Source organism: Perca flavescens, chromosome 16, assembly GCF_004354835.1.
Source record: "Perca flavescens isolate YP-PL-M2 chromosome 16, PFLA_1.0, whole genome shotgun sequence".
In the NCBI taxonomy this organism is placed as follows: domain Eukaryota; kingdom Metazoa; phylum Chordata; class Actinopteri; order Perciformes; family Percidae; genus Perca; species Perca flavescens.
Window position 1 is genome coordinate 22,178,008 of NC_041346.1, and position 14,329 is coordinate 22,192,336.

Below are 14,329 nucleotides of genomic sequence, written 5' to 3' on the forward strand. Positions count from 1 at the left end.
TTATTCATGTTATATTTTTACTTTGCTTAAATCCGCTGTGAATCCCACTACCTCCCTCAATTAGAATATTTAAATAGCCTATATAAAGTTAAAAACGAAAGGAAGAAAGAAAGTACATTTTGCGTGATTAAAAGTTCAGAGTATTTTCAAATCGTCTTATTGCTTAAAAACAAAAACAAAAAACCCCATCCACCACATGGCATTCATTTCTTGAGGCAAGATTCCTACGAGGCAAAAATAAGGGCAGTAAAGCCCCAGGTCACAGACGTCACGGCCCGAGTGATTTCATGTAGAAGTGCGCCGCCTAGTGTTCTTTTGCAACATTTAGCGATAAGTGACACTCTAGGAGGGGAAGCAGAACAAACTGTAAGCTGCTGGCGGATCCATCTTGCTCGTACAAGAGGCGAGGTTGAAGGCTTTTATCAGTTTAGTATCTAAAATACTGTATCGTTCCCCGTTAACCGCGCTGGGGAGGCCGAGGCGGGGCTGTGCCGCTGTTTGTAGGATGTCCCGACATGAGGGTGAGTTGATAAACAGGTACACAGCGCCTTGGTTGGTCGCTAAATTACCTGAGCAGCTAGCTCCTCAGCTAGCTTTGCTAACGTAGCTAAGTGCTTAGCTATTCAAGTCAGGGGGTGTTACGCTTTTCGCGGCTTGTTTTCAGGCTTGTCTCAACACACATATTTGCTGTCAGCAGCTCTGGCATACATATATCTGTTATATCTTCTAATTTGAAGCAAATGGCTGTAACTTCTCTTAACCTGTTCGCAATGATACGGCAACATTGCGGAGCCTAGCAGTTAGCCGTTGCTAGGTACTGCGTTACCTTGCGTTAGCTGTGCTAGCGAGCAGGCTAATGTGTGCTAACATAGGGAGTCGTTGGGTTAGCTGCGACTTTATGTTGATTATACTGGCTCTCATAGCCTCATTGGCTGTGTCATTGTATGTCCCATTATAGCTATACTCATCTTTTGCTTATATTTGGGGTTACGTGCTATTATATGAGCTCGTTGCTCTAATGTTCGCGTCATACTGTCCCGTCTGGTAAACATCCTAACGTTACTGTTGTTAGCGAATGCACTGTCATCAAGAAGAAAGTCTGAGGCCTCAGACCTTAAACCAATCACTAAGTTAGCTAGCTGGCAGGCTACTAGCTAGCTAGGGTTAAGTTACGGTATGTTTAACTAAAAACCAGATTGGAGTGTAAATTCGGCTCCCTTCATCCACCACATAATGTTAGTTAGCAGACCAGCCAGGAGGTTATCCTGGTTAATCGCCTCAGAAGTTGCTACGGTGTTCTATAATGCCAACAAGAGCACAATACAGTAAGATGGCACCAATAGGACCAAAGGTAATGCTTAAAGGTCCCATATTGTGCTCAATTTCAGGTTCATACTTGTATTTTATGTTTCTACTAGAACATGTTTACATGCTTTAATGTTCAAAAACACTTTATTTTTCTCATACTATCTGTCTGAGTATACCTGTAATAGCCCTCTGTCTAAAACGATCAATTTTAGCACCTGTCTCTTTAAGCCCCCTCACGAAATGCCCAGTCTGCTCTGATTGATCAGTGTTTCCAGGTCTTCCGCATCTGCGCTCTCTGCATCTCTACACCGTCATTGCGCCCGGGGAATGACTGTAGTGGCACCTTCTACTTATATACAGTATAGTTGAGACATCACAGCTGTCCTGACAGCTCGTTTAAATGCACGGTTTCTGAATATGGGCTGTGCGCATTTCTCTGTGGACTAAGCGTTGATTGATACTTTCTCAGTATTTACATAGCTCCTCGATCTGCTTTATAATAAAAAATGACATGAAAATCATTCTTTTTTTATAATATAGGACCTTTTAAGTAACTTGCTTTATTTTGTTTCAAGTAGGTATACAAAGGTACTTGGTAACAGGTTAATTTATTTTGCCCCTAGTGGTCAGACTATTTGAGACCTTTGAGATGAGGACACTCAGTGGCAGCCATTGTAAAACCTGCTGTTGTACAACCAACCTTTTAATTAAGGCATACAGCTGAAACTGCAAGTTGCCAGTTGATTTGTTTGTTTAGGCCTGGGTCTCGTCAAAAAATGTGGAGATTTTCTCTTTATATTTCAAAGAATGCTAGACTTCAGATCAATGGAAATTCTCACAATACTTGCATACTTACTATCCAGTGTTGGCCAAATAAGGTGTTTTTATTCCCTTCAAATGAAATGTCAGCTAGGCAGGAGTTTGAATATTGTGTGTAATGGTGACTATGATGTCTCATAGAAAATAACTGGTTGTGTCTGCCGAGTAGTGAGCCTGCGCTTGAATAGTTCTTCACTGTAATCACATAGTAAAGAGTGGACAAGCAAAGAGATACAATTATAATTGATATGATGACTTGTGAATAATAATAATAATAATAATAATAATAATAATAAGTAGTTAGAGAATATATAAATGGCTGACATGTCTGCTGCCTTGGTTTTTTCCACTTTACTTTCTCTTGACCAATTTGGTTCATAGATCTAGATGAATATATAAAGCTTTATGCTACCTGGAAATGTGTGGACAGTGCTATAGATGAGTAACGAAAACAGCCTTTGGATGCCCCACAATGTTTGTGCCATGCCTCTGAGTTGCATCTTTGAGACCTTGCATGCGAAGTTCACTGGAATGCCAGTTCTTCATTGCTGGCACTTGTGGGTTGGTGCCACTCCAAAACACATGCTCATGTAAGTGAGACTGGCCTGCAGATAGAGATTGCTTTCTCACAGTCCTGCAGACACAGTTATAAGGAATTTGTAACTTTATTGTCAGGTCCACATATTTGACTTTACATTCCTTCCTTTTTTTTTTTTTTTTTTTTTTTCTTTTGCAGGTGTGAGCTGTGATGCATGTTTAAAAGGGAACTTTAGAGGAAGACGGTTTAAGTGTTTAATTTGCTACGACTACGACCTGTGCGCATCGTGCTACGAGAGTGGAGCCACAACAACAAGACACACCACAGAGCACCCCATGCAGTGTATATTAACCAGGGTAGACTATGGTAAGGACCTACCTGAAAGCCCAGACAGAAACTTGTGTGGCTAACTGATCATACACAAATTCATCATGCCTGTGTCATGCAATGATTATTGTATTTTATGTCTTCAATGTAGCCTGCTGTCTGTGTGATTACAAATAATTCATCATGATTGCAATCATGAGTAATATAATTTTTAAGCTTGGGTTTTGTACTGAGGTCTGAGGCTGTTGTATTTGCATTAATAATTACGATATTGATTGACAAACAATAACATTTGTTCTGTTTACTGTCCTCCTGCAGACTTGTATTATGGAGGAGACTCTTTTTCAGTAGAGCAACCCCAGTCATTCACATGTCCTTACTGTGGCAAGATGGGCTACACAGAGACATCCCTGCAGGAGCATGTCACCTCAGAACATGCAGAGACTTCCACAGAGGTGGTGAGTATACTGCACACCTTAAGTGATCGTGGCACAAGTTTATAGTTTCAATATGTTAAAATCTTGTCTTTGTTGGTGTAGACAGCTCTAGTAGGCTAGTTTACTTCTGCCATCCACTGATGTTTTTATATTGAAGTCTTAAGATGCAGGGTTATATATTTTTGTATATATTATTTTGTCTGTCTGCATCACTTCAGTTCAGTCTGCTATTGCAGTTGAGCGCTGCACTTTAGTCAGCTAAAATGACTTCCCAGAATGTACAAGCGGAGGACTTTTATGGATTATTTGTTAGAGAAGGATTTTTATGAGTGTTCTCTGCTGACTAAACTGAGCAAAGGCAAGGCAGAGGGTCAGACAGCTGCTGGCAGTGCTGACACCTTCCTGGTTGGCCAGTAGGTAGTCTGTCAGGCATTGGCAGCTCTACTAGCAGTGATGGACGTGTGGGTGGGGTCCACAGGTAGAGCCAACTAGTAGTATTTGTCTTCCAGTTGACCACCTTTGTAGCCTGGTTGACACCAGACCCTTCTCAGTTGTAACTGAGAGTGGGTCTGGGAAAGGTTCATTGACAGTTCATTTCCAAAGGGGCGTCACCAACGGACGCCGCTCAAATGCCTCTGGGCGCATTGGATAGTCCTTCAACCAATCAGACCAACGATCCGGATCAGGGCAACGCTTTTCACATCCAATATACAACTAAAAAAAATTTGATTTTGGTTTTTGGTGTCGTCCCTCCACGCCCTACTTTTTCCTTGCAGGTGTAGCATATTGCAAACTTGTTATCTTCTGCACACACGCTGAAGAATTTCCAAACAGCTGACATGTTGCAGGTTAATTCATGAAGTTCCCTACATGTGCAAGAATAGCGCGGACACGCACTTCACACCGTGAGCGGGTATGCGCCACATGTGGCGGAGAAGTTGAGAGAAAGGAAAAAGAGACGGTGTCTCTGTCCGTGTGTGCGTGCGTCCTTGAGAACTGTAACTCTTATAACTTATGTTTTAAGTTAATTGTAGCATTGACCGGCATGAAATCGGCATAAGTCAGACTGACCTGCCGGTCATGGCCGGGCACGTGAAGCACGGCTTCGGTAGCCGTCATGTTGAATGTAAACAAAAAGCTGCTCGCCGTCGCTGCGCTATCCTCGCCGCGTAAAGCCCGCCTCAACGGTTGTGATTGGTGTAAAGCCCGCCTCAGTGGTTGTGATTGGTGCCTCAATTTTGAGGACATTGGAAATGGGTTTGAATGGGCTCTTCGCCAGACTGACTTGCAGAGCAAATCTCAAATTTGCCGGAAGTTCGTCAGGGGTTACCCAGGCTACCACCTTTGCCAAGTGAAACCAAGTCGCTATGCGAGATGTGCCATTGTGTAAAAGTGAGGGTCTTTAAAAGATAAGGCTGGCTTTATTCTATGCTCCTCTTAGTATCAACAAAGTCCATGATAAGATCAAAATCAACAATTATTGCATCTCTTAATACTTCACAACCTCCCAACCCGGTCTGTGCAATCAGCACCAAGGCCATTTGTTCCTAATGAGGAACAGCTAAAACCTAAAACAGCTGAGTACTGTAGTTGTTCGCAAATGATACTCCACAGGAGTAAATGTTGCATTTGCTTAGGACTATTTTTGGCTGTAGATTAATTTGTGCACATTTGGTGCGCTAATGAGTATTTACAGCAGCAGGATGGTATATGTTGGATTGACTCATAATAAAGTACAGTGCCAACAATGAAGCGCTATGGCACAGTGAAGTAAGATGTACTCATTCATTGACAGTAATGAAAATGTAGAACAATGCTATACTTATCTTTTAAATATTTTTTTCATTGATGAACAAAACAAGAAAACAGTTAGAGGAAGTGTATCTGTAGGGCTGGGTACCGAACGTCGATACTTTTATGGTATCGAAAAAAATATTCGATATTGACGCAGAGCTCCGACCGACACACGCACACGGAGAGGTGCGGACGTAGTAAACTGTCTGCAGTTTTGTTGAAGTCACAGAGAGTGGTTTCTCTGCCCTGATGACTGACTGACAGGCTGAGCTTGCAAGGCACTTTTATTAATGTTACTCTGAGTGAGCAGTTTTACCAGAATTTTTTAATTTTGATAACTGTTTTGATTCACAATTAAGGTGACAAATAAAAACTTTGTGTTTAATGTATTTTTGTTGATGTTGAAATGGATTTTAAAACATGGTATCGAAAAAAAGTATCGTTAGGAATCGGCATCGAAACTGAGGTATCGAAATTGGCACCGGATCAAAAGATTCTGAACAATACCCAGCCTTATGTATCTGTAACCTGTTGCTGTGTTTGCATATGGCAGTTAATGCTGGGGTTTTACATTGAGAATGTTGATGCACAATTAGGGCTGGGCGATATATCGATATAAAAAATATATCGATATATTTTTAAATGAGATATGGAATTAGACCATATCGCATATATCGATATAGTTCAAATGTGATCCTTGCTCCCATAGATATATACACAGATGTCGCCTTGAAGTTCTAAACATACGTCAAAACCGCCGCCATCTTGGAACAGGGGTCCGAAGCATTCAGATCAACGCTAAAGATGCCGGACTTTTGTACTGCTTAATTATGTTCGTTAGAGGAAATGAAAAGAACAAACAGCAATGAATAACATTTAACAGGTGACAATGTGTTTTATGATTATGTATGCCGCCTTCGACCAGCAACCTGAGCTCCGGCGGCAGCGGGAGGCTGAGAGCTCCGTGGCCGGCCGCAGCGTCTCTTCCCCCGGGAAAAACACAGCTTTGCCTCGCTGCTGCGCTGGGTCCCCGCTGATCCAAATCGGACCAGCCAAAGACAGAGTGGTGATCGGTAGGATCTTACACGTAGTCCAGGACGACCTGTATGTCGATATCGGCGGAAAGTTCCAATAAGTTTGCCGGCGGCAGGCGGACGGAGAGAAGCTACAGCGGGGCAGCAGAGACCGTCTGCAGCTGCAGGATCTGGAGCTCAGTGCCCGTTAAAATTACATGTAACGCATAAATACATACAGAAATAAATAGTGGAGGAATGAGCCTGGACATTTCAGTCTGTTTTAAACTTCACCTTGAAGCAGAAACTCTTAGTTCAGAAGGGTGAAGTTTCCGTTTGGACTCAGATCTGTGAACCGATCATAATAAATATTCTTTGTATTAACACATTAATTAGTTTCTTTGTTTTGTAGTCGATAGTTCATCTTTTAGTTTACTTAAGTGGAAGCAGTATCAAGTGGAAGAATGGGACTATAAACCTAGGCTTACAGGCATGAGGCATTACATTTTGAACAAAGTAGATTATATTAATATCAAAAGCTTAATTGACCTTTGGAACGAATCACAAATATGGAGCTTTGATTTCAAAAAAGGTACTCCTGTTATACAGTATTTAGGTTTACATTTTATTATTTGAACAGCTGAGCATTTAATCATGAACCAGGTGAAGAAACCGGTTTATTATTTATTTGATTTTGCAACTGTTTCTATGAAACTACTTGTGACATGTCATATTTGATTTTGGCTTTGACTGAACATTTGCTCTCACTTTGCGGAAAAAAATATCGGGATATATATCGTATATCGATATTCAGCCAAAATATATCGGGATATGACTTTTGGTCCATATCGCCCAGCCCTATGCACAATAGACTGGTGTGTACAGTATATGTGCTTTGATACAGGCAACAGATTGTGATCTGTAGTAATTTTGCCTTAATGGACTTGCCTATGGTGAAATGTTCTGTATGAATACAGTGTTATGGTCTGCCATGCAGTGTGTGCAGACACCACAGTACTGCTGCCTATTCACCTTTTAATTTAGGGTTTCAATTAATGATTATTATTTTTCATTGATTAATCTGCCCCTTATTGTCTTAATTGTTTGTTTTTTTTCCTATAAAATGTCTGTGATAATATTTTTTTAACCACAGTTAAATGATACTACTACGTACACAAAAGAGACAAGGTGATGTACCTCTTTAAGGCATTCTTCGGTCAAAATTGCTCCGCCAATAAAGGTCCTTATTGTCCCATGTACAATCTGTTTATATTGGCAGGCAAAGCAGCTTCATTTGTATAGCAAATTTCAGCAACAAGGCAATTTAAAGTGCTTTATATAAAAAACTTAACCAACAGTTAAAACATCTGTTAAAGAGAATACATAAACAGCTAAAATAGAATGAGACAGGCATGAAATATATGTGGGGGGAAAAAAAGTGTAAGAAATGAACAATATGTGGTGAATAAAAACTGGTACACCCATTTAATCTTAAAGGGGAACTTCACTAGGGGTTTCTGCTACATACATTCAGCAGTGGCGCACTCCCGTTCCTTCAGCTGTTTATGAAGTCAACAACTCTGCAGAGCCGTCTGCACTACGGAACCTAAGTGAACACTGACGGCGATTTTAGTGTGAACCAAAAACTCTTTCTGTGAGAAAGGACAAAGAAGGGATACTAACATCCTGGAAGATATACGACGTGTAACGATTGCAAATACAGCAAACTGTTGCTAAAAAAGGAACTACACGCTGTTATCACTTAGGTAAAGTTAAGGTTTACATTTATTTCTCTCTCTCTCTCTCTCTCTCTCTCTCTCTCTCTCTCTCTCTCTCTCTCTCTCTCTCTCTCTCTCTCTCTCTCTCTCTCTCTCTCTCAGATCTGTCCAATATGTGCTGCCTTGCCAGGAGGGGACCCCAACCACGTCACAGATGATTTTACAGCTCACCTCACACTTGAACACAGAGCGCCAAGAGATTTAATATCCTTTCAGTGTCTGCATAGAGATGATTTGTTTACAAAAATGTTTAAAAAAATTTTGATACCACACTGCTTGTCACATGACTGCATTTATCCTTAACCGTGCTCGTTTACGATGAGTCCAGCAGTGTTCGACATGTACGCAGGATGTTCCACCCTGGCCGAGGACTGGGCGGTCCCAGAGCACGACGGACAAATATGCACTTTACTAGCGGCTCCACGGGTGGACTTTCATCCTCCTCATCACAGAGCTCCACCTACACCCCCAGTAACAGGGAAGCAATGGACCCAATCGCAGGTGAGAATCAGGTCTATAAGGACAAAACACACATGAGCACAAACCTTATCAAAATGCACTCCAAATCCAAAACTGCTCCATATTGTGAAACACATGACACAGTGAAAACACAAATGTGTTTTGATGTTTCAAGTGTTTCCACTTTTGTATGCATTTTACACTTTTTGGATTCGTATCACTTTTTCCTCAGCGTACACACAGTCTGAAATCAGTGACTGTGTAATCAATCTATGTGTTAATAGAGAAGTAATAGTCAGGAATATTTTTAAATTAATGTACATTTGATGATCTCTAACCTTTTTTTTTTTTTTTTTTTTTTTTTTTTTTTTTTTTTAAATCATATTTAGAAAACAAAAAGCAGAAAACCTATCCACCAAACCCATAACAGCTTATCATGTTGGTCACTTGCTTTTTTTTCTCTGTCCTTAATGTCTTCTTAAAGGTATCTACAGGATTGTCTTTTGAAATCATGACTTATTTAGAAACTGTAAACAGTGACGCCTGTATTTGTTTTGTCTCTCGCAGAGTTGTTGTCTCAGCTGTCAGGTGTGCGGCGCGCAGCAGGGGGGCAAATAAACTCATCAGGGCCTTCAGCCTCTCAGCTCCAGCAGCTCCAGATGCAACTGCAGTTGGAGCGGCAGCAGGCTCAGGCAGCACGACAGCAAGTAGAGACGGGTCGCCACGCGACACGACGCAGCAACAACCCGGGCAACACTGGCAACTCCATCCCTCCACCCAGCACAGCAACTGCCAACACTGCCACTGTGGGTGAAAACAATCCCTCGTCCTCGTCCCACAGCTCCCAGTTCCTATTAGCACGGTGAGTGGGGCCAGTTGCTCTTTTCTATAGTTTGGGTTAAAACAGTTCAACAGTTAGTGAACACAATGGATGATGATGATGATGTTGATGTTGTTGACTGGAAAATGAAGTTTTATTTTGGTAAGCTAATATGCTGTACTGTTCTTTTGATGGCTGCCTGCCTGCACCAAGTTTCTAGTAATACTGTTGGTTATGTATTGTTTTGTTATTAACTGGTGAAAAACTACCCATTAATAAATGTGGTAACGGCACTTTAAAGGAATACGCCACCGTTTGTTGAAATAGGGCTTTTCACGGTCTACCCCGGCTGTAGATAGGTGGGCCAAAGCATTTTTTGTCTCAGTGCAGGTAATTAGGTGTTTTTTTTTTGTCTTTTGTTGGCTCACTTTTACGCACAACATGCTAACCAGCAACATAGGATTCCATTCACTACGCTAAGTTAACTAGCGGCGGCACTGCCGGTGTTTCACCGGACTAAAACAATGCATGCACAAAAAATGCGTTGGCCCACCTATCTACAGCCAGGGTAGACCGTGATAAGCACTATTTCAACAAACGGTGGCGTATCCCTTTAAGAACAATGTAACAATGATCATGTGTGCTTAAAATGATCTTCGAGACAGGAAAATCTGGACATTATGTTTGTAAGTTACTCTGTTGCAGTTGGAAAAAAAAAAACATTCAAACTGAAGAAGTGTATCATCTGAATGTATTGAAATGTAATGTTAACTATTTTCTCCAGGTTGAATGAACCTAAGATGTCCGAAGCAGAGCGGCAGTTTCTAGAAGGAGAGCGCGCCGACCGCAGCCTGTATGTACAGGAGCTGCTTTTGTCCACGCTGATGCACGAAGAGAGCTCTTCTTCTGACGAGGAAGAGCGCCGAGACTTCGCCGACTTTGGAGCCATGGGCTGCGTGGATATCATGCCTTTAGATGTGGCGTTGGAGAACCTCCAGCTTAGAGAGCGCAGCTCTACGGGGAAGGAGCCTCCGCCGCCGCCTCTTTGATGTCCGAGGATCAAGCAGACTGTGTCCTCTCTGCTGCAACTGTCAGTGATGGGCAGCAAACAGCAGCAGTCCTCCCTGGCCTCACCCTCCTTTCTCTCTTCTCTATTTTCTGAGTTTGTTTTTGGTGATTGTAATTTCAGGCCTGTCACCATTTTTGTTACATTGTAAACAAAAATAAATGAGAGCAAGTGGGATAAATGTGCGAGTGCGCAAAAGCAACTGAGTGAGCGAGCAAGACAAGAGAAATATATAAATCTATATATATATAAAATATATATGAAGTTGATAATCAATCCACATAACGTTTCTTTTCTTTATCAGGTAAATGTTACAGGCAGCTGTGGCAGACCTTTGCTTCCTGTGACATGCAAATGGCTCTCCATATAAATAATCCACATTCAAAAGTCAAGAGGGCAAAGGCTCCTCTGATGAAGCTGCTGTGTGTGTGTTTATGACTATTAATAAATAAAAAGTGCTTGGATGGGTTACCATAACTACTGCATGCAGTTATTTGCAGCGTGCATGACTTTTAATGACATTGTCATTAAAACTTTTAAAAAGATATCCCAAAGCTTTCAACTGTTTTTAAATGGCTATTTCAAACATGGTTAAGTATTGGAAATTGAGTAGTTTACATAACTGATATGCAGAAATTGAACTCTAACAATATATTTTGTTCGGGTTTTTATATAATGAAGAGAAAACAAATGGATTCTGCAGTAGCTTTCAGAAGAAGTGCTGCAGTGTGTGTCTCAGCTCCGGAACACCTTTTCTCTGTGACGACTGTCTGAATATGTCGATTGCTGCAGAGCTACGACTACATGCATCGGATGAATACTAAGAACAGAAGAAAAGAGAGCTTTCCTCTCAATTGTTTTCCTAGATGTTTAGTAATAAACTGTTTAGGCACAGTATACTTCATAATTTATAGATAAGTGCAGGCGCCCAGCTACAGTATGTCCATTGCTCCTTCACACTAGTTTCTGGCATTCACTCTGCTTATGTACAGGCCCAGTGTCAGACCACGTTCTTTAGATGGCTTCATTGAATTTCTTTGCTGGTTAACGGGAGTTTGAGACTTTCCAAACTGCAATTCTGTTTGTTTTTAAGAGAAGGCAATCTTATTTTTTTCTGCTAAGGTTAGCACTTTCTATTTATTCATGTTTGTTTTTCTGGATCTTTTGAGCCTTGATATGAATCATGCCACCTTCATGCCTATACTTTTACCCTCTGTGTAAAAAATAATGAGATGTATATTGAATTTGTGCGTTAACTTTCATAATGGTTCTTAGACATGGGTAGACATTTTTTTAAATGTAAATTTAGAATAAAATAAATATAAACTGCGCACAGCTTTTGATGAAACCAAGAGACCGTCACACTTTTGCACCTTGTGTTGTTGTGATTCCACAGATGTTTTTGTTTAGCCGGCACGATTTCATAATCTGTTGGTACGTCAACTTAAAATCTTTGTCTGCTAGAAAGAGAGAGCATGCAGACATTTACAACTCTTCAGCCTCTAACACATTACTTTAACCCTTTTATTAAGCATTTATAAGTATATAAACATAAGTTTATAACACACTAATATGTAGTTGTAAGCAGATATAAATGTTCTATATGTGTTTGTCAACAACTCTAACTCCTCCTGTGGAGACCCATAAGTGGAGCTGCTGTATAAACATAATGAATAATAATGTAGTAAAACTGGTGTACAAATATAAAATGTCTTCAGCAGAGAACTTGACAAATACTGTACATTAATAAACGCAGTCACAAATGTCAACAGATTACAACTATAGTGTGTTATAAAACATGAATTACATGTTTTACAGCTCATAAATGCTACATGGAGTCAAAAGTAATGTGTTAAGCTTGAATTCTCTAAAAACAAGATCAGTACGTATGGGTTAGGGTTACAACATATACAGCATACATCATATAAGAATATAGTGTGAGCGCAGACATTAAGTAAGAATGATCAAACCAGCAAAAGCAATAATCAAATGTATGTACTCAATTAATTAGTATTTATTATTTTTGGTTAGTAGAGGGGTGTTAATGAATGAGAGACAAAAGGGCGGTTGCATTATATATTATATTTATTCTTCCTGCAGCAGACACACTGAAGCTTCCCTTAGAGTGTCAGTAGGTGACCCCCCCCCTCATGAAAGACACAAGATAAATCTGTTAAGGAAGACGCTCTGGATGGACTGGCCCAGCCGCCTGAGTAGAGGGTGGAGCTCCGTACCACTAGCATTGCACTACACCAAGGTAGGTTAGCTTAATCCTTCAGTCTTTAAACTTGTATGTGGCAACTGTGACAATATAATACCACAGAAATGAACATACACCCCAGCACAATTGCAACTGTGTGTGTGTGCAAGAGAGAGAGAGGTCATACAGGCAGCTGTCTTTGTCACTCCTTAGTAGTTATTGTTAGAAGCAAATGGTGCCAATGGGATACCTTTCATGACACATGTTGATTTCTTTTTAAAGTAGCCCACTCCCAAAGGCCAAACACAGACTGAATGTCAATCACACCTTAGCAGACAATCTGCCAGAGTGTGTGTGTGGTGTTCAGATTGTCCAGAGAGCAGAACTAATTTATATAAATTTGGAATGCTGGCTGACTGGGATTGTTTTTACAAAATCCAGCCCTCTGGTTGGATGCTCAGCCAAATGCTGCAAACACTGCATTAAAAGTAAAATAATAAAATTGTATTAATATAGAAAGATGTCAGATTAAATGTACAAAAAGGGTTACAATTTACAAGATAAATTAAAAGCGGTCACATTTGCATTTTCCCTTTAACCTTTGCTTTTTATGTGAAATATTGGATACTTTTACTTCTTCGGGCCTCAAACAGTTAATAAAAAAAGAAACAATTTAAGAAGTTTAAATGCAAACAACTCAGAGACATCTGAAACATGTCAAGGGGCCACTACTAGTTACAAGCCCAAAAGATTGGGAACTGGTTTTATCTTTAACAATGCAGTGTAGTTTATAAGCTTAATGTCAAATCTTAATCTGTAAAGTAACTAAAGCTGTCAATATGTATTGCATTTCCCTCTGAAATGTAGGGGAATAGAAATATGAAGGAGGATATACTCCGGTAAAGTAGCCAATCTCAAAACTGTACTTAAGTACAGTACTTCTTCAAATTTTGAATAGACACAAAGAATCGTGAGGACACAAAGCATATTGTAAGACATACCACCTTTATTAAATGCACAGTATCACAAGGAACATTTCCATTAATTGTGGATAAGCTACTCACATGATGCACAAAGCATTGAATTGATTGATAGATCTGGCTGATTAAAGCAGTCTGCCAGGAGAGCACACACACACACACACACACACACACACACACACACACACACACACACACACACACACACACACACACACACATTCTCGAGACATTAGTCACAAACACATACAACATACACTCTCTTTGTAATCACACAGTAAGTAAAATTTGTTATCTGCACAGGAATGAAAACTGTAATCTTTTTTTCATTTACCATATATTTACAAAAAAGTCATCAACGCTCTCCCCACCCCACCCACCCTCAAGATAGATTACATTCAAAAAAGGTCCCGACCCTTCTAGATTACATTCAAAATAATATACTATTCATGATGCAAAGTCACAGTTATTCATCTGAAAGAGGATCAAAATAGGCTACAGTCAGTCAGAGATTGAGTGGTGGGGTTGGCCAGGAGGTGACCTTTGACCTCCTTGCCATCGGCCACACATCTGCTGGGACGCCTGTCAGCTAGGAGAGATCCTGATGTTTAATCAGATCCAGAGTCTATGGTCCTCCTACAGACCCACAGCATCTCAAACAGCCTCTGTGTAAGCTCCCCATCACAGTGGAGAGGAAAGAGGAGATCGTTTTTCTTTTCTTCTTTCCCTCGGAGAAAAAAACACATTGTTCAAATAAAGTCCTCTGCAGATCAAAAGTTGCCAAAAAAGG

The 14,329-nt window shown here is 40.5% G+C and overlaps 1 protein-coding gene across 1 annotated transcript; it reads left to right on the forward strand.

Annotated features, from left to right (window-relative positions):
• Positions 1-280: 280 nt before the first annotated feature.
• On the forward strand, positions 281-10,836 carry kcmf1 (potassium channel modulatory factor 1). Its single transcript, XM_028601461.1, has 7 exons — positions 281-521; positions 2,864-3,031; positions 3,311-3,450; positions 8,117-8,218; positions 8,332-8,515; positions 9,041-9,335; positions 10,078-10,836. Exons 1-7 carry the CDS (start codon positions 506-508, stop codon positions 10,340-10,342), a joined length of 1,170 nt encoding a protein of 389 aa, XP_028457262.1. The 5' UTR covers positions 281-505; the 3' UTR covers positions 10,343-10,836.
• Positions 10,837-14,329: the final 3,493 nt, after the last annotated feature.

Bases quoted from the DNA above. Each gene is read 5' to 3' on its own strand.
- kcmf1 (XM_028601461.1), top strand. The intron at 3,451-8,116 runs GTGAGTATACTG...TCTCTCTCTCAG, and splicing joins CAGAGACTTCCACAGAGGTG to ATCTGTCCAATATGTGCTGC. The intron at 8,516-9,040 runs GTGAGAATCAGG...TGTCTCTCGCAG, and splicing joins AGCAATGGACCCAATCGCAG to AGTTGTTGTCTCAGCTGTCA.